The sequence below is a fragment of the Peromyscus californicus genome, unplaced genomic scaffold (assembly GCF_007827085.1).
Source record: "Peromyscus californicus insignis strain IS unplaced genomic scaffold, ASM782708v3 Scaffold_17__1_contigs__length_78620276, whole genome shotgun sequence".
Lineage (NCBI taxonomy): Eukaryota > Metazoa > Chordata > Mammalia > Rodentia > Cricetidae > Peromyscus > Peromyscus californicus.
The window spans coordinates 31,857,491-31,879,536 of NW_026294469.1; the positions used below are offsets into that span (position 1 = coordinate 31,857,491).

A 22,046-nucleotide genomic window follows, 5' to 3' on the forward strand; every position below is an offset into this window, starting at 1 on the left:
TCAGTCTTTATGCGACTCTTGCTTCTCTCTTTATGCTTCATGTTCTCTCTCTCTCTCTCTCTCTCTCTCTCTCTCTCTCTCTCTCTCTCTCATCATGCATCTTGATCCCATTCATTTCCCCATCCCTTCGCATCTGCTCTCCACCCCTGCACTCCCGCAAAATAAAACAAAATTTAAGAGAAAAAAATGAATAAAATGAAAAAAAGGGAAAAATTTAAAAATCTCGTTATGGAAGCTGCAGTGTGACACAGTGTGAACTCCTTTGTCCGTATATCTTTACTTGCAAGTGTTCATTGCAAAGCATCATTGCTCTGGTTCGAGACCTCTGGTTTCTTCTACACTATGGATGCTGGGCCCTCACTGGGACTCTTCCTGGGTATCCTGTTGTTGCCCTGTGTTGTGGAGATCCTGCAGCTTTGGGTCTGCAGGTCAGGTCCCAGCAGATCATAGATAGGGTGCTTATCCGGCAGGCCAAGTCATAACCCTGGGTCTGGGCCTGGCCAGATGAGAAATGGGGACAGCTCTCTCATGCTCACAGGTTGGTTCTGTTGTGCTGTCCTGGAGAAGTGCAAGGCCTGCTCTACTGAGTGTTGCAGCTGGTGGGCTTGCTGTTCTCTAGAGTCCCCACTTTACTAGAAAACATACCTAGTTACGTCCTGTGCATACAGTGATAGGCAGCCAGAGTCCTTCCTTCTATCCCCATCAGTCCAAATACCCTCCTGAAGACATTTTATTGATAAGCATGTATGTTTGTTTATATACATGCGTGTACATAAATACATCTATACGTGTATATTTTCATGTGTTCATGTGTCCTTTTCTAGATGACAGTGAATTGTATATTATTCTATATTTTTCTTATCATACATAAGATGTAAGTATGATATATCTTGATATTTAGTCCCTGTCTGCATGTCTTTTTTTGTTTTTTGCTGTCCTGGAACTAGTTCTGTAGACCAGGCTGGCCTAGAATTCACAAAGATCCACCTGCCTCTGTCTCCTGAGTGCTGGATTTAAAGGTTGGGCGCCACCACCACCAGGCATTTTTTTTTTATTCCACTCTATGAATGCACTATAATTTATTTAACCAATCCCCATTGATGGCATTGAATATTTTTCCTAGTCTTTTTCCTTTGAAGATGATGCTGGAATAAGAAACCTCATGCATTAGACAATTTTTTTAGCACATCAACAGTATAAGTTCCTATAGGTGTAGTTTTCAGGATCAAGGGGACACACATTTTTATTATTTATTTATTTTTTTTTTTGTTTTTTGAGACAGAGTTTCTCTGTGTAGTTTTGGTGCCTGTCCTGGATCTTGTTCTATAGACCAGGCTGGCCTCGAACTCACAGAGATCTGCCTGGCTCTGCCTCCCAAGTGCTGGGATTAAAGGTGTGAACCACTGTGCTTGGCTGTCGCACTTGTATTTTTTGATAAATGTCGCCAGCTTGTGCTTCATAAAGAGTGTCCGCACCCGTCCCGTGGGAGAGCACGTGTTCTTCCCCACTCCTGAAACCCACTTAGGAAGTCTTCAGTAGGCCTCACTCACCAGCCTCACTCCTCTCCTTAGCAGGGGCTCTGCTCCAAGTACTGATGAGTGTCATCATTTCCCCATCCCTCGCCTGTTGTTGGAATTCACGTGCCTTGCCTCTGCCTGCAGAAGTCCATCCATCCTCCAGAAAGCCCTTGCTCAAATGCCACCGTGTCTGTGACACTTCCCAGTGCTCTCCAAGTAGAGTCAGTCCATAGATCCTCTCTCTCTGCCCCGGCCCCCAGCATTGTGTATTGTTGCCATAGTGCTTACCACAATTGTCATATTGTTTACAGGCTTCTACCCTGTTCACTGTCTCCTCAGAGAGAATTGTAAGCACTGAATTAATATCTACTGGACAGATGTGCAAGGTTTTATGCTAAGCACTGTTGGGAGAGCAATACTGTAAAAGGCTGGCTCCCCGCCCTCAAAGAACTTACATAACTTTTTTTGGAACTCTGGCTCTCTAAACGAAGACTCATATTAATAATTTCTGTGACTGTCATATGAGACTGAACATACATTGTACACAGAGGTGGGAGAATGCATTTGTATTTGAGAAACGGAAGGTTTATTTATCAACAGCCCCACTCTCTGTGTGTGTGTGTTTGAGGAGAATGTGTGTGTGTGTGGGGGGGTGGATCTAGGTTGGTATCCAGAAAGCCCCATACACCCCCTGTCTCTAAACCTCACAGTGCTGGCCTTAGAGATGTCTTGGTGTGCTGCCACATCTGGCTTTTTAAATGTGAGTGCTAGGATCTCAACTCAGGATCTTCTGCTTGCACATCAAATGCTCTTGCTTGCTGAACCGTCTCTTTAGACCCTATCTTACCCCAATTCTCTTCTTAAACCACTTCTCTTTCTTCTGTGGTGCTGGGGATTATAAATCACGGGCCTTAGCCACACTAAGCTAGTACTCTACCTTGAGTCACACATCCCAAACCTATCCTTCCCCCTTTCCATCCCCCAGTCTCTCCTTTTCTCCTACTCTCCCTTCCTTTTTGGAACAGATGTGGAAAATCGGCTTTGCTAGAGTCAGTAAGAAATGCTGAACTATGAAATGCATGACAAGAACCTGTGCAGCTCTGCTTCTCAGGGGACACACTGCACCCTAAGTCTGAGTCAGACAGTCAGAGGCCAGGAAGCAGTGATGAGAAGTTCAGGCTACAGTTCAAGAGGTCACACAATGTAAAGCTATAGGAAGCAGAAAAGACCGAACAGAGCAAGAAACAAATGCTGAAAAGTTAAGTGTGTGCAGGGCAGGACCAATTGCTTAACTGAAGAAAGTGTCGGTTTCCCATCCTCTCGACAACCTGATTTGAAACCCCAAACCTATCAGAAAGCTTGATCCTTAATGTGGATTATTGTTTTATAAATTATTAAGGAGAGCAATATCTCTCCATTTACTGAATGTCATAACAAAAGAGATAGGAGGGAAACCAAGACATTGTCTACCCAAAGAGCCCAGCATTTGGACAGTGTAAAGTCACTAAATAATTCAACAGCTATTTGAAAGTATAGTGTTTTGTAATTTCGGCAGAACCATCTTTGTCTGGCTCTATGTAGTGCAGAATTTTAAAAAGATGCTCGCCTCCATGAAGACCTATTTCTAAGAGAAATGGGAGTTGGGAGGAATGCTGGTCGGGAGGAAGAGGGCTGTCTAATTAGAGAGGCTTGTGTTTGCTTTGGTTTTAAATTTTCATGAGACTGTAAGGTCTAACCATTTTCAAGTCATATCTTTGATTTTTCTCTGTGCCCACATGTCTACTGTCGGAGAATACCTATCCACGCCTTCTTTTCTCATTCCTCCTTCTGTGAACACCCACAGAAGGGGACCCACGTGGGTGAGGTGACTCCAGCATGCCATCCAGGAGAAGGACGAGACAGTAAATGCAGTGACCGCAAACCGTTGTGGTGAAGCTGATCGTGTCCCGCCCTGGCTTACTCCATGGAGTCAGAAGCATCTGCTTAATGTTACCTAGAAGAGAGCGTGGGGCAAAACCAAGGAGGACTGACCTGAAAGGAAGCCATCATTCATCACTTTTGGTTTGCTTATTTCTAGCTGATCTTACTAGAGAGGATTTATGTAGCTGACCGCAGTACATAAAACTAAAATAAAACACTCTGGGTATTACTGGAAGCCAGTAGAGCAGTGGTTCTCAACTTTCCTAATGCTGTGACCCTTTAATACGTTCCTTATGTTGTGGTGACCCCCCCCAACCAAAAAATTATTTTTGTTGCCACTTCATAACTGTAATTTTGCTGCTGTTATGAATCCTAATGTAAATATCTATGTTTTTCTGATGGTCCTAGGTGACCTCTGTGAAAGGGTCATTTGACCCCCAAAGTGGTCACGACTCACAGGTTGAGGACCACTGCAGTGGAGTATTATAGACAGGAGAACACACAGGATTGTATCTAGGCCCTACCGATCACTGCTGTGTGAACTGGGGCAGATAACAATCGGTGTGCTTCAGTGTCCTGATCTTTACGAGGTGCGTAATAATCATGCTTACCTACAGAGTCGTCATGATGGTTATACCAGAAGGAAGACAAGGTAAAAATGACAGAATGCTTCCTGTCACATGTTCAATATGTGTCAGCAACTTCTATTTCTATCCCCTCAAATCCTTTGATCTGAAGACTTAGGGTAGGTAGGTAGCTAATTCCAGAAACTAGAGTTCTGCATTTAATGTGGCTATTGAGTGAGAGAGAGAGAGAGCCTCTGCAAGTACTTATTGGCAAGACAAACTCCTGTGGATGAGTTATGTGCTTGGCATCCCAGAGGTCCCGGCATGGATGCAAACCAATTAAGTTAAGCACTTACCGCAATCACAAACAAGTGCAACTCATGGGTTGAAAAGTGGGAAGAGAGCACATGTGAACTTGGCTTTGATTTGTCAGATGGATTAGAAATGTAGTCCATGAATTCTTCCCTCTAGTTCTTCTCAATTCTGGAGCACTTTTTGACTAACAAAGCATAGAATCTTATAAGCTGTGTAACCCTTACTTAGGTTCTTTACAACCCTCATTTCTTCATGTGTAAAAAAAGAAAATAGTTTCAGTGCTGGAAACAAAAGCCACTCCAGTAACTTTGAAGCACAAGGGGATTATTTAACATTAGGAATTGGGTACCCCTAAAATTATTGGAAAGGTTGAGGTGTGGGCTTTTGATTAGGCATTTGGAATAATTCATGAAGTACTGTAAAAACTCAGGGAAGCAACTGCCTTTGCCATGGCAGAGATGGTAAGGGAGTAGCAACTTGCAAATGGGGCAACTGAGGGCTAGAACATATCATTTTGGCTACCATTTGTACTTCAGAATTCCTCCATTGCTTCTTAAGTCGTCTGGTTATAAGACTACTGAGACCTCAAGCCACAAGCAGTATCTTTGAAAGCTGCAGATGAAACCCTAGTCTCTCTACACTTACTTTTGCCAGATGAAAACAGAAAACTACACTTCCGTTCATTTCTGCCTCCGAGATTTGCCAGGGTATTTCTACTTCATAGAATTTGCTGATTGCACATGTAGACCTTAGCTGCAAGGGAGTCCTGGAATGAATTACCTTTCTCTTCTCTGGAAAAAAAAGAAAGGTTCCTAAAAGAAAGGTATGTACCAACATACAATCCAGAAAGTCAAGGCCATGATTACCTTGTATAGATACTGTGGGAGGTTAAATAAAACAATGAACTTTTTTGAACACTAGCAAAAAGTGTATGAACAATAAATTCATTATTTTTGTCACTATAAATATAATGTGATTCAATGTTTCTGCTTCTAAGAATATCCAAAGAGAATAATTTTTCAGTTGATAGCTGACTCTGTTGCTAAATGTGGGAGAATTCTCTGCCTGCCTCAGTGTCCCCAAGGGCCTCAGTGGCTCCTGTCTTTACCCAAGATAATGCCATAGGTACCTATTTAAAAGGCTTTATTCTTTTGCAGGTCATGTTTCTTCCTTTCTATGTGAAACCTCCTGCCCTTCATCCTGGACTCTACCATTCTCACCCTGTTCCTTTAGGTCAAATGTCAGAGTCTACTTGCCTTCTTCATACTGACAGCTGAGGAGAAACAAATTGCTTGGCTGGATCCCAATTTCATATCTATTCTGTTCCCACCTGGCCTGGGGACTCTACACTAGAAATGGAGGCTAAAATTTGTAGGGTAGGAATTCAGCAAGGAAACTATAAATTATTAGAAGCTGGAAGAAAGGCCTGGGAATGAACTGATCAAGTTAGTCTGAAGCAAGCACATAGAGAAAATTTACCACCCACCCCCCTCAGATGCTTTTTGCTATTTCCTATTCAAGTTTGTTGGTTGTTGTATTTGCTTGTTTATTTGAGACAGGATCTCATGCAGCCTAGTGTGACCTCAAACTTATATGCCTGAGAGTGACCTTAAGTTTCTTATCCTCCTGCTTCCTCTCCCTCATGCTGGAATTACAGGAGTTTACCACCATGCCTACTATTCTGTTTGTGTATTAAATTTTAGAATTGCCTTTTCATTCAGACACTCACAGTCAAGTTTACTTATCCCATACTTCAACTTTTTTTGTGGGTCTTATAAAGTGATCAGTTTAGGTTCTGAAGGCTACCTGAGCCTCAGTTCAGTACAGCAGAAATTGAATCAGCATTTCAAGGGCATAGTTGAAGTTCAGGTGGCAGAAAGTTGAAGCAGCTGCCCAGGAGGAATAATGATAGTTGCAGCAAGTACTGAGAAGCGTGGGGTGAAGGAACCTGAGAACATAAGGAAGGCTGGCATGTCCGTGAAAGCAAATACCTTAAGGAACCCCACCAGGATGGGTGGTTTTCTTTCACAAGGACTATGTACAGTTAATACATGGCTCAAAAGAATGAATGCTGGATGGCATGCTTCTCAAGGCCTCAAGGTAGTGTAAAGCAATTGGTAAAGCCTTGACATGAGGGGGACATGTTAATATCCCACGGGTTATAGCAAACAAATGACTTTCCTACTTCTTCAGAAAACCAGTCCTGGGAGTTAATATTCAACTATTCTCCCTTTTTTCCCTCCCTGGCTCCCTCCCTCCCTCCCTCCCTCCCTCCCTCCCTCCTTCCTTCCTTCCCTTTCCTTTTTAAACAAACAAACAAACAAACAAACAAACAACCCCCCTCAGGATCTTATGTAGCCTAGGCTAACTCCAAACTAAATATGTAGCTGAGGACAGCTTTTAACCCCTATTCCTTCTGCCTCTATCTTCCAAATGCTGAGATTATATTCATGGGAACCATACCTGGTGGTAGGATTGAACCCAGGGCATTGTGTATGCTAGGCAAGCACTCTAAACAAATGAGCTACATTCCCAACACCTTGATATTTAATTGTTAGTAAAAATAGTTTAATCATAAAATGAGTTTGCATTTTATTCTCTATTTTATGTAATTCTGGGCGAATTACTGAACCTCTCACAGTTCCCATTTCTTTATTTATTTAATAAGAAAAATAATAGGCCGGGCGGTGGTGGCGCACGCCTTTAATCCCAGCACTCGGGAGGCAGAGCCAGGCGGATCTCTGTGAGTTCGAGGCCAGCCTGGTCTACCAAGTGAGTTCCAGGAAAGGCGCAAAGCTACACAGAGAAACCCTGTCTCGAAAAACCAAAAAAAAAAAAAAAAAAAAAGAAAAATAATAGTAGCTAGCTTAGAGATTATATTATGAAAATTACATATAAAGGATTTTTTTTACATTTAATGCAAAAAATAAGTTTGTTATTGAATTACTCTGAATTCATTGGCACAGTATTTAAAAGCCAGTAGAAAATAAGGTGATGTCAGTAAATAAATAAATGAGATATTCTGGAGTCTGTGATCAGTAGAAGGAATAAAAAGTATATCCCTTAGTTAGGCGTTGTGGCACATGCCTTTAATCCCAGCACTCGGGAGGCAGAGCCAGGCCGATCTCTGTGAGTTCGAGGCCAGCCTGGGCTACCAAGTGAGTTCCAGGAAAAGGTGCAAAGCTACACAGAGAAACCCTGTCTCGAAAAACCAAAAAAAAAAAAAAAAAAAAATTAAAAAGAAAAAAAAGGCACCCCTTCAGAAGTCCCTGGAGTACTACTCAACATGGAATAAACTTGAAGGAAATCTCCAACAAAGATAGCAAGTTTACGGGTACATATGTGGTTTGTACAGCCCCGCTAAACTGTGCTGTTTGTAATTTGCCCAGTTAATGGAACAAGTGACTTGTCTGGAGTTATTTGCCTCATCCCCTTTCACCTGAAACAGATTGCCAAGGTTTATTACGTGACTAACAGCAGCACAGAAAAGAGGGATGAAGAGGAACCTTAGATGTCTTAAATACTCAAAGTCCACCACAGTAGGAATGACCACCTTAAACACTCGGAAACAGGTCACAAGTAACCATATGAAAATAGTGGAGAGGGTCCCTAGGGAGACTGACAGATAAAGATAATTAGTGAACAATACTTTTGAAATAATGGGGGCTGGAGAAATGGCTCAGCAGGTAAGAGCACTGGCTGCTCTTCCAGAGGACCTGGGTTCAATTCCCAGCACCCAGATAACAGCTCACAACTGTCTGTAGCTTCAGTTCTAGTGGATCGGACACCCTCACACAGACGTATATGCAGGCAAAACACCAATGCATGTAAAATAAAAATAAATAAGTCATTAAAAAAAGAAAATAATGGTCTTCATATAATTTTGTAACATTGAAGAGATAAGGAGGCATTGAATGGTATAACAGTATAACTCTCTTGATGTTAGAGTATGCTCCACAGGGGTTGGAGAGAATGCTCAGCAGGGACATGTTGCTCTTGCAAAGGACCTGAGTTTGAGTCCCAGTACCATATGGCAGCTCACAACCATCCATAATTTCCATCCCAGGAAATCCAATGCCCACTTCTAACCTCCTTGGGCAGGAGACACACACGCGGTACACAGACATACATGCAAAAAAAAAAAACCACTCATACACATAAAATAACATTTAAATATCTGAAAAAAAGTTCCAGAAATATTGAAACTATAGCATAGAAAACTGCCATCTAGTATTTTTTTTATTAAAGTAGTAGGGTTATAATTGTTATAATTACGTGTCTCTCTTCAGCTATTTCCCAAGCTTTCTGTATTTTCTATGTTTCATTTTCCCAGTGGGAGTTTAAGTGTGACGCAGTTTTGAAAGCAACACTTACCTAGAGAGATGCAGGGAAATCAAATCAACAGTTATCTTCCTATCTCTTGATGCCTGTAGTTGGATACCCATGGTGACCGAGACACAAACTTGAGTGCAGATATTTTCCTTGGGAAGTTACAGTAAAGAAGAGAGACGCAGGGAGGAAGTGCCACCAGGGGGTGGGGAGCATTCTTGAGCAGTCACCACAGGTGCTGCTGGCCCTTAGCCTCCCTGGGGCCCCTCTGGAGACCGTTTCTTGGCTGGATTTTCCCTTTGGCAAGCTGGGCATTTATCCACTGGCTTCTATGTCCATCAGGCAATGGCGGCGGCTATTGGAAGCTTTAACCCCTACCCAGGGTTTTTGAAGGAAGGGGAGGAGAGAAGAGCAGATAAGGGGCTGGACGCCCTAGAGTGGACTGCTGACCTTGGGCACAGAGCTGTCCATATGCTGACATCAGGTGGGACAGAAGGTATGGACAAGCACACCAAGTCCTACAGTGTCCACACGTGCCTGTTTAAGGGCTCTGTCCTCATTCCTCCTGCTCAGGGTTTGCCAACTCAGAAAACTGAAAGGCAGCCTTCTCATGTTTGAGAACAGGATAGAGTTGAGAACGAAAGTAAATTCAATGAGTACCAGCTTCTGAAAGGTCAGCTAGAAATAAGCAAACCAAAAATGACCAATGATGGCTTCCTCTCGGGTCAGTCCTCCTAGGTTTTAAGTAAAGAGACACGCAAATTAAACATTTATACATAGTTCCTAACAATGGCACATGGCTTACTGAAAGAAAAATTTATGCAACAAAATAAATGTGGGGTTGAGTTCCTGTTTCCAATAGAAATTTTGGCTAGTCTTATGCTGCAATTTCTGCATGGGATGGAGGGCTAAAAGAACATTTAATAAATGCTTAAAAAATGACAGCTAAGAACTTATAAAGAAGAGGAATTTTTCAGAAAAAAAAAGAAAAGAAATTCAAGTTGGTGTCTATGGCCATAGTTTTAAACGCAAGCCTAGAAGCAAATGACTTAAGTTTAATCTACAGAGTGCCTCTGGCACCCTCAAAGTGGTCCAGAATTGACATACTACCTTTGGGAGAGTGAGATCCGTGACACTGGCCACCGTCAGACGGCCTTTGGCTGAACCCTTGGAGGAGATGGCTCAAGAGCACTCTCAGTCTTCTACACTGGGGTGTTCACTGTGCCTTTGCTGACCCCTGTGCTCATCTTAGAGTCATCAGTGGTGAGGTTGCCATGGGAACCATGAAAGGTTCGGAATTCTATGTCTAAACCCCGAATCCCAGAGGGAAGAGGCAAGCACCAAGGCAGCCTCCCTAGTAATGGTACACATTTTAAACTGTCTAATTAAATATTAACCCCAGAGACAGAGCATGAACGGGCCTCCTGTGTAAACTTTGTGTGTCTCATACACACATGCCAAGGAAATGAAGTCTCTCCGTACACCTCTCTGCTCTGGGATGACTGACAGGTGTCACAGAGAGCCGCTCGGAGGTCACCACCCTCCTTCTAGCTCCCTGGTTGCTCAGAATGGCCCTTCCACTGGTACTTGTGGTGAGGGTGGGCAGGAGTGTTACAAAGGAGGGCCCAAGGCAAATGGCATCTTCTTCTGCCCTTTCCTACTCTTCTTGAGTCTTTTTCCCATCCCTGGAATCCCCAAGTGGCTCTCTGCAGTGGATGTCAGCAAGAGACAGAAGAAGACACAGCGAGGTGGTTTCAAGGTTAGAGAATAAACAGGACCCTCACCAGAACCCCAAGTCAGGAGATGCGGGGTTTTTGCGTCAGTTTTGTCATTTTGGATGTGTCCAGTGATGCCTGTGGGCCCAGGTTCACCTTCTGGGAGAAGAAAAGGAGAATGTGAACTACAGTTCATTGATTTCCTAACAAAAAATTTTAAGGATCTCCTACCTAGGGTACAGGGGTGAATAAAACCTGGTCCCTGCTTTGGTGGGACCCTGAGGATCTTAACCTGGGTTCCATGCATCTCTCAGCAGCCAAGAAGTGGCCTTTCTGGAATGCATGAAGCCATTGTAACTTTGGAAAACCCTCTACTTTCACTAAGGTCTTATTCTTAAAGTCCCAAGACTCCAACAATTGAGGTTCTGGTCCTCTTGCAGCTCTTCCCAAATCCCATGTCAATTGTGTACCTTTTATCTGTGTCCCTGGTACAGAATTTAATTATAATGTTCTCTTTAAAATAGATTGGATGCATGATCATAGCTACTTTTATAATTTTATATACATGAAATTATGGGTTTGGTGATATATAATATAGATACAACATGTATGCTTTAAAATAATTCAGATCCTAGGGGTTTTTTTTTCAATAAAAAAGTCCAGGGGTGGCAATATAGCTCAAGTTGATAGAGTATTTGTGCAGCATGCATGAAGAAGTCCTGAGTTCTCCAGCATGGCATGAATTGGTTGTGGTGGTATACATCTGTAATCCAGGATCATCATAAGTTCAAGTTCACCCTTAACTATAAACTAATTTGAGGGCAGCCTGAGGTACATGATATCCTGTCTCAAAAATTAAAATTAGTTTAAATAAAAACAATTTCTCCTTAATATAGAACAGCCAATATTCTCTACTCCCACCCAAACCACACAACTCACCCGTGCATAGCTTGGGAAACATGTCTCGTGGCTCATAAAATCCATGCCAGCTACAGAGACACATACAGGAAACTTCTACCCTCCTTCCATCTACCCCCTCCTCCATTTCTCTATCGCTGGTCTTAAAGGGCAGATATCACCATCCCGTCTTTTTGCCTTGTTTGACTTTGTGATCAGACATTGTGTGAGGCCGCTGTCACACCCCAGTGCTGTCTCAGTACCCAGGCTGGCAGTAGAGGACCATGTGCACCTTGAGCATCCCTTCCCTGCTGCGGAGGCCGTGCTGCTGGCCTTGCCGCCCGCCTGGCAGACTTTGGCGTGAATGACAGGGGCTGGCAGAAGGTTGGCAGTGAGTGGAAGCAGTCCTGACACTCGAGCCGTGTGCCGCGCGCTAATTACACTGATGTGGGGTCTGGGCTGCGTGGTCCATTGCTCAGAGGAAGGATGCGAGGCAGGCGCGGGGAGCGAGCGGCACTACAGAGGAAACGTGGGAACAGCCGCACCTACGCGCATCCATAATTTATAAAATGCCAGCAGCAACAAAGGCAAACAGGGACCAGAAGCAGGAGAACAGAATGGCATAAAGCTTTTTAATGGTCGTTTTCTATTAATGTCAGATGGGCGACCGTTTTTCAAGTGAGTGGAAGGGTTCCAAGGCCCCCACGGTTCAGTCACAAAAGCTAAATGCTGCCATTTACCCCTCCTCCCGGAGCTTTGGGGAAGAGCTTTGCTGTCCTACAAGCCAAATGTAATCTTTGAGGTTCAGATGGGCATCTGAACCTTCTAGCTGTTTGCTCTTTTAAAGGGGTTTCTAGCTGTAGAGCTGAAATCGCTCTTTTCTTTCTCGGTGACAGTAGCACTGGCAGTTTAGTATGTCGTGCACAGAGAAAGGCGGTGCGGTGCAGATTTTAAGATTACAGGCTCCGCAGCCGGGCGGATGCGGCAGTGAGAACTTGGTCCCTGACTAAACAGTGCTGTTTCCTCTTGGAAATGGCAGTTAATAGACGACCCACATTTTGATAGTATTCTGACGCTTTGGTGATAATGTCCGCGGATTTTCTGACAGTGTCAGGACACTGTTAGAAACTAGGACATCAGACCCACTGTTAGATAACGTAGGCCTTTACCGACAGTCGTCTCAAAGCCCTTCACTCTCCCAGGGCTTCCAAAGTCGCTTCTACTTTTTCTGCTGTATATCATCCCCAGAAGTAACTATTACTGTGAAATCATATGTATTTTATCCATGTACATTATTTTTTTCCAGTGTGAATATTGTCAAATAAGTCCATGCTTTGGAAATTTGTGTATGCTACCACACTTGGCTTCGGCTCATTGATGAGCTTGGTGGTGTAGACTCCCAAGCCTGACCTTTCTGTTTTCCAAATGTTGATGAGGCTTTCCTACTTCAGTTCCCTCTCTCATGTTCCACTCCGTTTTAGCTTTCCTCTTCTCTTTCCTCGGTGGATTTTTCCACTTGGTTTTCAAATACTGTTGTTACATCATGGCTCAGAAGTGTCTTGCTCAGCGGAACGTTTTAGGTATTTGAAGTAGGAAAAGGAGTCCTTGGCCAATGTTTTTTTTTTCCCCCACCGGACTTTCTGCTAGTGAGTTTCTTCCGGCGGTGACTGCTCGAACACAGAGGCGCCTCAGAATCAAGTCTATTAATTATGGGATATCTCTTTCACTTTGTACTTTCTCTCTCCTAGAACAAGCCCCCCTAAAGTGGAAATATCATCTCCCTGTATCGAGGTGTGGGGGTGACCACTGTAAGTTATATTGAAGAACAGTGAGTCTCAAACTGACTGTAAATGGTTTAAGAGGAAAGAAAACATGAGGGGTCAGTATATAGAATTAAGGAGAAAACCAGCAACCAAGTACTCGAACAAACAAGCTCGAAGAAGTCACTCAGCGTGACGAACACTGGGGAAACGGTGTCCAACACGTCTGAGTTGCGATACCCGCTGACTTCCCTTCATTTGGGGGCCATGAGGAATCACTGCAATGCGGATTAGTCAGTTTGCTAGGGCTGCTGTAACAATGTACCACAGAGTGGGTGTCCCAAACAACAGAAACTGACTGTTTCATAGTTCCAGAGTCCACAAGTCAGTAGCAGTGGTTCCTTCTGAAGAAAAACCTGCCACAGGCCACTCTCCAGAGTCCTGATGAAATCTGGCGTTCCTGAGTTTGGAGTGCACCACACCAGTTTCTGCTCTCACCTCTGCACACTCCTGGTGTGCATGCCTCCGTGTTGTAGCTTTCTCCTTTTTTTAAAAACAAAACAAAAACAAAAACCCATCTTTTTCTATTTTAAAGTATTTTTTAAGGTATGAGTGCTCTGTCTGCATGTATGCCTGTACACCCAGAAGAGGACATCAGATCCCATTATAGATGATTATGAGCCACCATGTGGTTGCTGGGAATTGAATTAGGACCTCTGGAAGAGCAGCTAGTGCTCTTAACCACTGAGCCATCTCTCCTTTTAGTAAGGATGCACAATCCTCTTAGCCTGATCCTTTACAGCAACCTTATTTATCACTAAGGTCATATTTACAGGGGATAGAATTAGGACCATCTTTGTCAGAGACATAAAATAGTGTGAAGTGTGGGCTTAAAAAAATACTTCCCGGGGTTGGGGATTTAGCTCAGTGGTAGAGCGCTTGCTTAGCAAACGCAAGGCCCTGGGTTCGGTTCTCAGCTCTGGAAAAAAAAAAATACTTCCCACAATGCCCAATCCAAACTCCTCGCCAGTCTCTAGAAGAGGTTAGAAGGCCCCTCCAGTCAAGGACTTAACCATCTAAATGTCACTGACATAACTAGCCATGCCTTGAATAAGACAATCTGACTTCTGAATCATTGCCTATATCCACAAAACCCAAGAAACAACCTACAATTCAGCAGAAGGGAAATGGATAAATATGCTACCTGACTCTGCATAAGCAAACACATTTGAGCTAGGCACAGCAAGCAAGTGTGTCTCTTAGTGCATTATACTAAACTCACTCATACAGCAGAAATAACTTCTTTTTTTTTTTTTTTTTTTTGGTTTTTCGAGACAGGGTTTCTCTGTGTAGCTTTGCGCCTTTCCTGGAACTCGCTTTGGAGACCAGGCTGGCCTCGAACTCACAGAGATCCGCCTGCCTCTGCCTCCCGAGTGCTGGGATTAAAGGCGTGCGCCACCACCGCCCGGCCAGAAATAACTTCTTAACTTGCATTAAGTGGTTACCTTGGATGTCTGGAAGAAAGCGGGACATAGGCTATGTCACTACAATATTATGGTCTGGGTAGGGAAAATATCTTAAAATATTGATTGTCTTTATTTTTGTGTGTTAGGTCCTTGGTTTTATTATATTTATATGCTTTTTTACTCTGCTTGAAATATATTAATAAATTTTAAACTGTTTTATGGAACATACATTTTTAAAAAGTTTTTACTTTTCAAAAGGGTTCAACATGTTTACATGAAAATATAAGCATGAATGTTTATAACAATATCACCCATAATAGCCAATAAGTGGAATCTGCCAAAACATACGTCCAATCAGCCAGATGATCAAACACATTGGATTGGATCCATAAATCAGAAAATCATTCATCCACAAAAAGGAATGAAGTACTGGTACATTCTATAAAGTAGCTGAACATGGGAAACACCAACACGCTAAAGGCAATAAGATGGGCACAAAAGACCACATATCACATGCTTTTATTTATCTGTGTTGTTCATAATAGACACACCCATACAGACAGATAGTAGATTAGTGGTTGCAGGGCTGTGGAGAGCAAGGAATGGTGAGTGGCCACTAGTGAGTGTGCTGTTTGTTTTAGGGATGATGAAACTGTTCTGGAAAGAGATAGTGGTGATTTCTTTAACAACATTGTGACTATCGTCAGCTCTTTCTACCCAAGGGCTCTGAATCCACAGGTTTAACTAACTGCAGAAGCAATGTCTTTAAGAATCACTTGCAGTTATCTGGCACCCAGGTGGACATTTTTCTGACCGTGTATTCTCTAGGCAAATTAGTACCAACCACAGTTAACATTGAACATCTATTGTATTGAGGCACTGTACTGTTAAGTAATCTGTAGATCAAAGAATACCAGGCCCCCAATTTGAAGTGGTTTGAGTCAGGACTTTTCCACTTTATGATAGTTATGAAAATGACATACACTCAGCAGAAACCACATGTGGAATTTCATTCTTTCTCCAGGCTAGTCATGTTTGGTGTGATTTCTGTCTTGTGATGCTGGGTAGCAAGAAGTAACCTGGACAGTCAGTCAGCCACAGGACCAGGGAACAGCAGTTTCCTCTGGGCTTAAAACATTTCATTTTGGAGGGAAACGTCTTGATACACAGGATATAAAAAAGGAGGTGAAAGAATAGGATTGTTGTAAAGGGAGGTAAAACATTTTGTCTTCAGGGAAGTTTGCGAAACTCTGGAAGGAAAACGTCTCAAAGGCTTCAGGAAGTCCCTGAAATGGACCAGATTCGCTAGGTCTCTCCCTCACCAAGCATATTTAAGTGGTGATGACTCCTGAAGACACTCTCAGACCAGCAGAATGGCCTCGAAGACTCTCGGACCAGAGGAGCAGCATGGAAGAAACTGTGTTGAAGAGAGAAATACCAACCTAGCTGCCTGGAGGAGGCTCAGACCAACTGAGCCGCCCGCAAAGGACCTGTTGAGCTGCCTGCCATAGTGTGGTAGGTGCTTCCGGTCTCCAGCTTTTGTGAGCTGTCACCCGTGCTGGGGTGGGCTTTGGTGATGCAGCTCTCTGTGAATCATTAATCCCCTCACCCATATTCCTGTAAGTAACCGCCACCCCCAAAACTCTCATTGGCTCACCAAGTTGGACTTTAGTGGTATCTGTAGTTTAGTCTGTCTCCAGTTGCCTTTTTTTTTTTTGAGGGGGGCAGTGGATAACTAGATGTTTGTTCATGTGTCCCAGGAATAGTGTCACACAATAACTTCACAGTGCGCTAGGCTGCTCAGCTGCAGTGTTCAGCAGGTAAGGCTAGTGAAACCTTTTAGGATATGAATATTTATAACCTACCATGGATTTATTGGTATGCCACCTCATGAGAAGTTCATATAGTGGTTTGGAGTGTCTGCCCTGGGCTCATGTTTTGAATGCCTGATCCTGAGCTTGGGCACAACATTGAGGGCCATGGAGCTTTTAGGAGGTAGGGGCTGGCTGGCCGAAGTCGATCACTAGGGGTACTTCTCCTTCTGGCTTATTCTATGCTATGTGAGTAGGGCTCGCCACATATTCCTGCTGCCACTAATGAGACTGTGTCCTGATGCATTCCCTATGTGACTTTCAGAGTCTTTTGATCACAGCAAGGAGAAAACCAGTCAATACAGTTTAAGAGTATCCCCGTTCAAGATACTGTGCACAGGTTATATGTGAGCACTGTGACATTTTATACAAGAGACCAGTAACTATGAATCTTAGCATTTGTGAGAGTTTATGAAACCACTTCTCATCCAATGCTACAGATGACTACTTACTAAAAACCCCTGAGTTATACATTTTACTTATTTTAGTTTCACATGTGAGTGTTCTGTGTGTCTGGTGCCCAAGGAGGGCAGAAGAGGATGTCATGTCCCCTAGAAATGGATTTATAGATGGTTGTGAGCTACCATATGGGTGCTGGGAACTGACTCGGGCCCTCGGCAAGAGTGTTAAGTGCTCTTAACCACTGCATCATCTCTCCAGCCCCCTTTAATAATACTTTTTAATGTTTTTAAGTTACTAATTCTGTAACATAGATGGGGGGGTACAGAGACTTAGAAATCTAGAAGTAATAACAGCTACTAAAATTTATTGACTGTTTAGCTTCTGCTAAGCCAGATGCTTGCTAAGACATTAGCCATCTTTTACAAAGATGGAAAATGGGTTCCTGAAACACTAGGCAGCATGTGCAAGGGAATAAAGCTAGAAAAAAAAATGTGGAACTGGATTTGAATTCAGGCTGGCTACCTAAGAAGTCAGCAAACTTTGCTGACACATTATTGTACTTGGAAAGACTAAAGCTTAGGCAGAAGTGATGGCATTCTTACGAGCCTATGAGAAACAAATACAAATTAATCCAACAACAACAAAAACCTCTAAATCATTTGCTCATGTCTTTCCACAAACATACCTGTTTTGTAAAGCAAGACATGACTGTTTAAAAAGACTCTAATTTACCTACGAATTTTCCAGTGGTTTCTCCATAATTGAGTTAAAAAGAGAAAGGTCTCGACATTTCTTTTCGCATACAATTTAATATTGGCTGAGATGCATAAAGGACAAGTCCAGGCTGGGACAGCAGTGAAAGTTTGTGAAGTTATTTAACCATCAAGGCATTAAAGGTTCTCGGCTGCCTGCATGTGCCTAGTGCAAAGAAGAGTGGGTATTTGGTTGCTCTCCAGTTCCTCTGTCTGGGGACCCAGCCAAATGGAACCATTAGATTCAGAACATACTCAGGGGTCTGAATTTTCCATTCCAGCTGCCTCTAACAGTCAAATGAGGCAGGTAAGAGAGGTACCCATTGTAGATGCTCCATCCATCAATGTCCCAGAATGAGTTCTGGGATTTGAACTTTAATTCAGAGTGAGGAGGGAGACTGGCCAGGGAAATGACAACAATGTGCTCTTCCCTAGTCGTGAAGATCTGCCTCCTGTTTCTGCTCAGGAAAGAGGTGGCGAATGAAGACGCAGGTAGAAAAGAGCCATAGAAGCCGGGTGGTGGTGGTGGCGCACGCCTTTAATGCCAGCACTCAAGAGGCAGAGGCAGGCATATCTCTGTGAGTTCGAGGCCAGCCTGGTCTACAGAGTGAGATCCAGGACAGGCACCAAAACTACACAAAGAAACCCTGTCTTGGGGGAAAAGAAAGAAAGAAAGAAAGAAAAGAGCCATAGGAGGAATGTCAGTGACAGAAAGGGCACACTGGGGAAAAATTGAGTTTCTCTCATTCAGGGCTCGGCATGAGGCCTCGCATGCAGCTAGACAAATACTTACTCTTGAGAACTAGTTCTTAACCCCATTACTTGAATCCCCTATGGGCTATGGTGTATGTCCAGCCTGCTTCCCTCTGAGGCATCCAACTTATGCCTTGGTGGAAATCTACTCCACCCATCATGGTATCGACAATTAAGACACCTTCCTTCTCCTGGCCAAAGCTTAGCTTGTGGCCACCCGCAGGCTAGACCAGTAGCCACATCTTCAAGAGATTGTGTCACCATTTCCTGCCATGAAGATGCCCAAACTGTTCCGGTTTCTGCCCTTCTGTGTTTCTGTTTGTGTATGCTCTCCTTTTTCGGGGAGGAGTCATTTCTTTGTTTAGCGAGTCAGTTTCTGTCACTTAGTTGATGGGTCCCTACTGTATTTCGTGTTGCTAGGTTTCTATTTCATGATGCTTCAGAGATTAAAGAGAAACTCCAAGAATTTGGAAACCATTCTGAGGACAGTCACAAAAATAATTAGAGGGTGATAGGTTTGCCAAGCCTCATTAAAGAGAGATAATTTTGTTTCAAGAAAGGAAATTTGAGAGGAGTTAGAAGACCTGTCATCGGCTGAGTCTGTGCTCTCAAACAGAATGAGAGTTGAAGTCATTATCTTGAAAACTTGTGTGAAAATGGACCAGTGTGTCACCTAGGAGATTATTTATGTGATGACAGACTCTCAATCTCCCCTTTACCTGCCTTCACATGTAGGTATAACGAACTTCCTGAAATTGTTTACATTCACTTTCTGAAAATGCTGAACTCTGGTTCACTCCTTCCTTCACGGTGGTCTGGACCTGAGCCTCACAGCCGCTCTGCATCCCCACAGACCTCCTGTCATTTGGCCTTTGGCAACAGTGGGCACTGCTGACCACCCTCTTATTGAGCTTCAGTCACTTTGAATTCGCCTGACTTTCTGCTCCAACCTCTCCGGTTGGTCTCAGCTACTGGAAACCCCTCTGAGCTCCAACCTGCCTTTACAGGCTGCTGTTCCTCAAAGCTCTGACTTAACGCTTCCTTTCTTCATACTCCACACAGCTGGTGGTTTAATCCATCCCTACAGCTTCTATTATCATCTATTTACAGATGCTTCTTAAGTGTGTCCTCCTTGTCCGGATCTGATGCAGCACTTTGGATCCAATATTCCCCCTCAAAGATGCCTCTGATGACATCCCTCTTGCTACCTACCTTTCCTTGACTCTTTCAAGCCAGTAAACCACATTCAACTACTCCCAACTATCTCTGAAACCATCCACTTATTTCTGCTGCCAATGATTAGTTTAGGACACTATTGTCCACCCCAATGACTGCACCAACCTTTTAGCTCATTTTTCAACCCCCCTCCCCAAAGTGAGAAATCCACAGAGTTTGCTTAAAGGGCAAAGGGATTTATTAAGAAAGGAAAACTCAAGCTCCTAACAAAGAAGATATCTTGAAAATCTCAGAGACTGAACGCATGGAGCTTAGTAAGAGCTTCCAGGTATACTGTATTGTTCTTGTAAAACCCAAAGATGTGAGTCTTTGGGCTGCAGTAAAGGAGACTTGGACCAAACACTGTGACAAAGCAGAGTTCTTCAGTTCTGAAAATGTTAACGTGTTTGAGTCAATTAATGTGGACACGAATGACATATGGTAGATGATGAGGGAGGCTTACAAATATGCTTTTGATAAATACAGAGACCAGTACAACTGGTTCTTCCTTGCACGCGACCAGTACAACTGGTTCTTCCTTGCACGCCCCACTACTTTTGCTGTTATTGAAAATCTAAAATATTTTTTGTTAAAAAAGGATCCATCACAACCTTTCTATCTAGGACACGCTGTAAAATCTGGAGACCTTGAATATGTGAGTGTGGATGGAGGAATTGTCTTAAGCATAGAATCAATGAAAAGACTCAACAGCCTTCTCAATGTTCCTGAAAAGTGTCCTGAACAAGGAGGGATGATTTGGAAGATATCTGAAGATAAGCAGCTAGCAGTCTGCCTGAAATATGCTGGAGTATTTGCAGAAAATGCAGAAGACGCCAATGGAAAAGATGTATTTAATACCAAATCTGTTGGGCTTTTCATTAAAGAGGCAATGACTAACCACCCAAACCAGGTAGTTGAAGGATGCTGTTCTGATACGGCTGTTACTTTTAATGGATTGACTCCTAATCAGATGCATGTGATGATGTATGGGGTGTACCGGCTTAGGGCATTTGGACATATTTTCAATGATGCATTGGTTTTCTTACCTCCAAATGGTTCTGAGAATGACTGACAAAAAGCAAGAGCATGCATTTGGTAACCACATTAAGACATATTATCATGGTTTCTAATTGATAATGCATCTAACACAGTAGTGTGTTTCTTTTTCTTAATCTGGTTACGCTGGTATAATCACACATTGAAGTCTACTTGTACATTTTCAAATGGAATGGTATTTTTCCCTAAAATCACTTGTAAGAAATTTTAATGTGTTAGAAATAAATGTTTTAAGAATAGCAATTTTGCAAATACATATTTATAAATATTATATTTATGTGATGAAGACTAAATTGTAGACATTAAAATCTGTGCTGTATTGGTTTAAAAAAAAAAGAAAGGAAAACTCACAAGACAGAACAGAGGGATTGTTGCAGGGTCCTGGAATGATGAGGCATGGTCCCATGCTGTTCTTCTGCCTGAGACTGTCTCAGCATCCAAGTCCCATGAGGGATCGAAGAGAGAGGCCTTCACAAGTCTCAGGTCTTAAGGGTAGCCCTGGGCCGTGTCCCAGGGGCAGGTACTTCAATGTCATAGGTAGGTGGGATGGTTACTTGCTGCATCTCTAGGGGTGGAGTTTCAAGGCCATAGACAGAACAGCTATCCACTACACCAGCCCTGCCCCCACACCCAATGTGTCACCTTCTTCCGACTCTTTACCCACACTAGGCAACCAGAGTGAACCTTGCAAGGCACAAACTGATGGAGCCAGTGCCCTTGGAGTGAAACCTACATTCTTAGACTGACTGAACCTTCCCAGTGCCCTTACTGGTCTTTGCAGTTCCACATGGTTCTCTGTCTCCTGCACTCCAAACACTATGACTTTCTCTCACACCTTACTCTCTCTCTCTAGCAGGCTTCGCACTGCCAGGAACACTTTTGTCCCCCACTTTTTTTTTTTACCAAACACCCCCTCATCTTCTATCTCTTCTCTTTTTGAAATTGTTCATGCGCTTTCCTTTTCCTTACTCATGTGAGAGCCCCCTTCTATGTTCACATGAGATTCAAGCACAGCCTTTATCATAACACATTGAAATCATACATATGTGGCCACATGCCTGTAAAGGAAGGGAGAAAAAAGAACGTGCTTGCTCACTGTTGTATATCTGCCAGTGAAGTATATTTACTGGATTCATATTAGTCAGTAACATGAAGGAATATTAAAAAACTTGGCAAGTCATTCTTTGTTCCTATCAAGAATGGGAAGAGGAAATATTCAAATAGGAGCATGGGAAGTTTGATTAAGCTATTTGTGAAACATTTTTGTTTTTTGGTTAATAAATACTAGGAAGCCTTTTTTGGAGAGTCATGACATCTCTTGGAGACTTAAAATGTCAGACTCTTTTTTTTTTGGTTTTTCGAGACAGGGTTTCTCTGTGTAGCTTTGCGCCTTTTTCCTGGAACTCACTTGGTAGCCCAGGCTAGCCTCGAACTCACAGAGATCCGCCTGGCTCTGCCTCCCGAGTGCTGGGATTAAAGGCGTGCGCCACCACCGCCCGGCAAAATGTCAGA

The 22,046-nt window shown here is 43.2% G+C and overlaps 1 protein-coding gene across 1 annotated transcript; it reads left to right on the top strand.

Moving 5' to 3' along the window:
• Positions 1 to 8,992: 8,992 nt before the first annotated feature.
• LOC128113082 (C1GALT1-specific chaperone 1-like) lies at positions 8,993 to 20,610 on the top strand. The gene is given in 2 exon segments (XM_052742755.1): positions 8,993 to 9,143; positions 19,685 to 20,610. Coding segments are annotated over 2 exon segments (1,017 nt in total). The 3' UTR covers positions 20,551 to 20,610.
• The last annotated feature ends 1,436 nt before the right edge of the window (positions 20,611 to 22,046 follow it).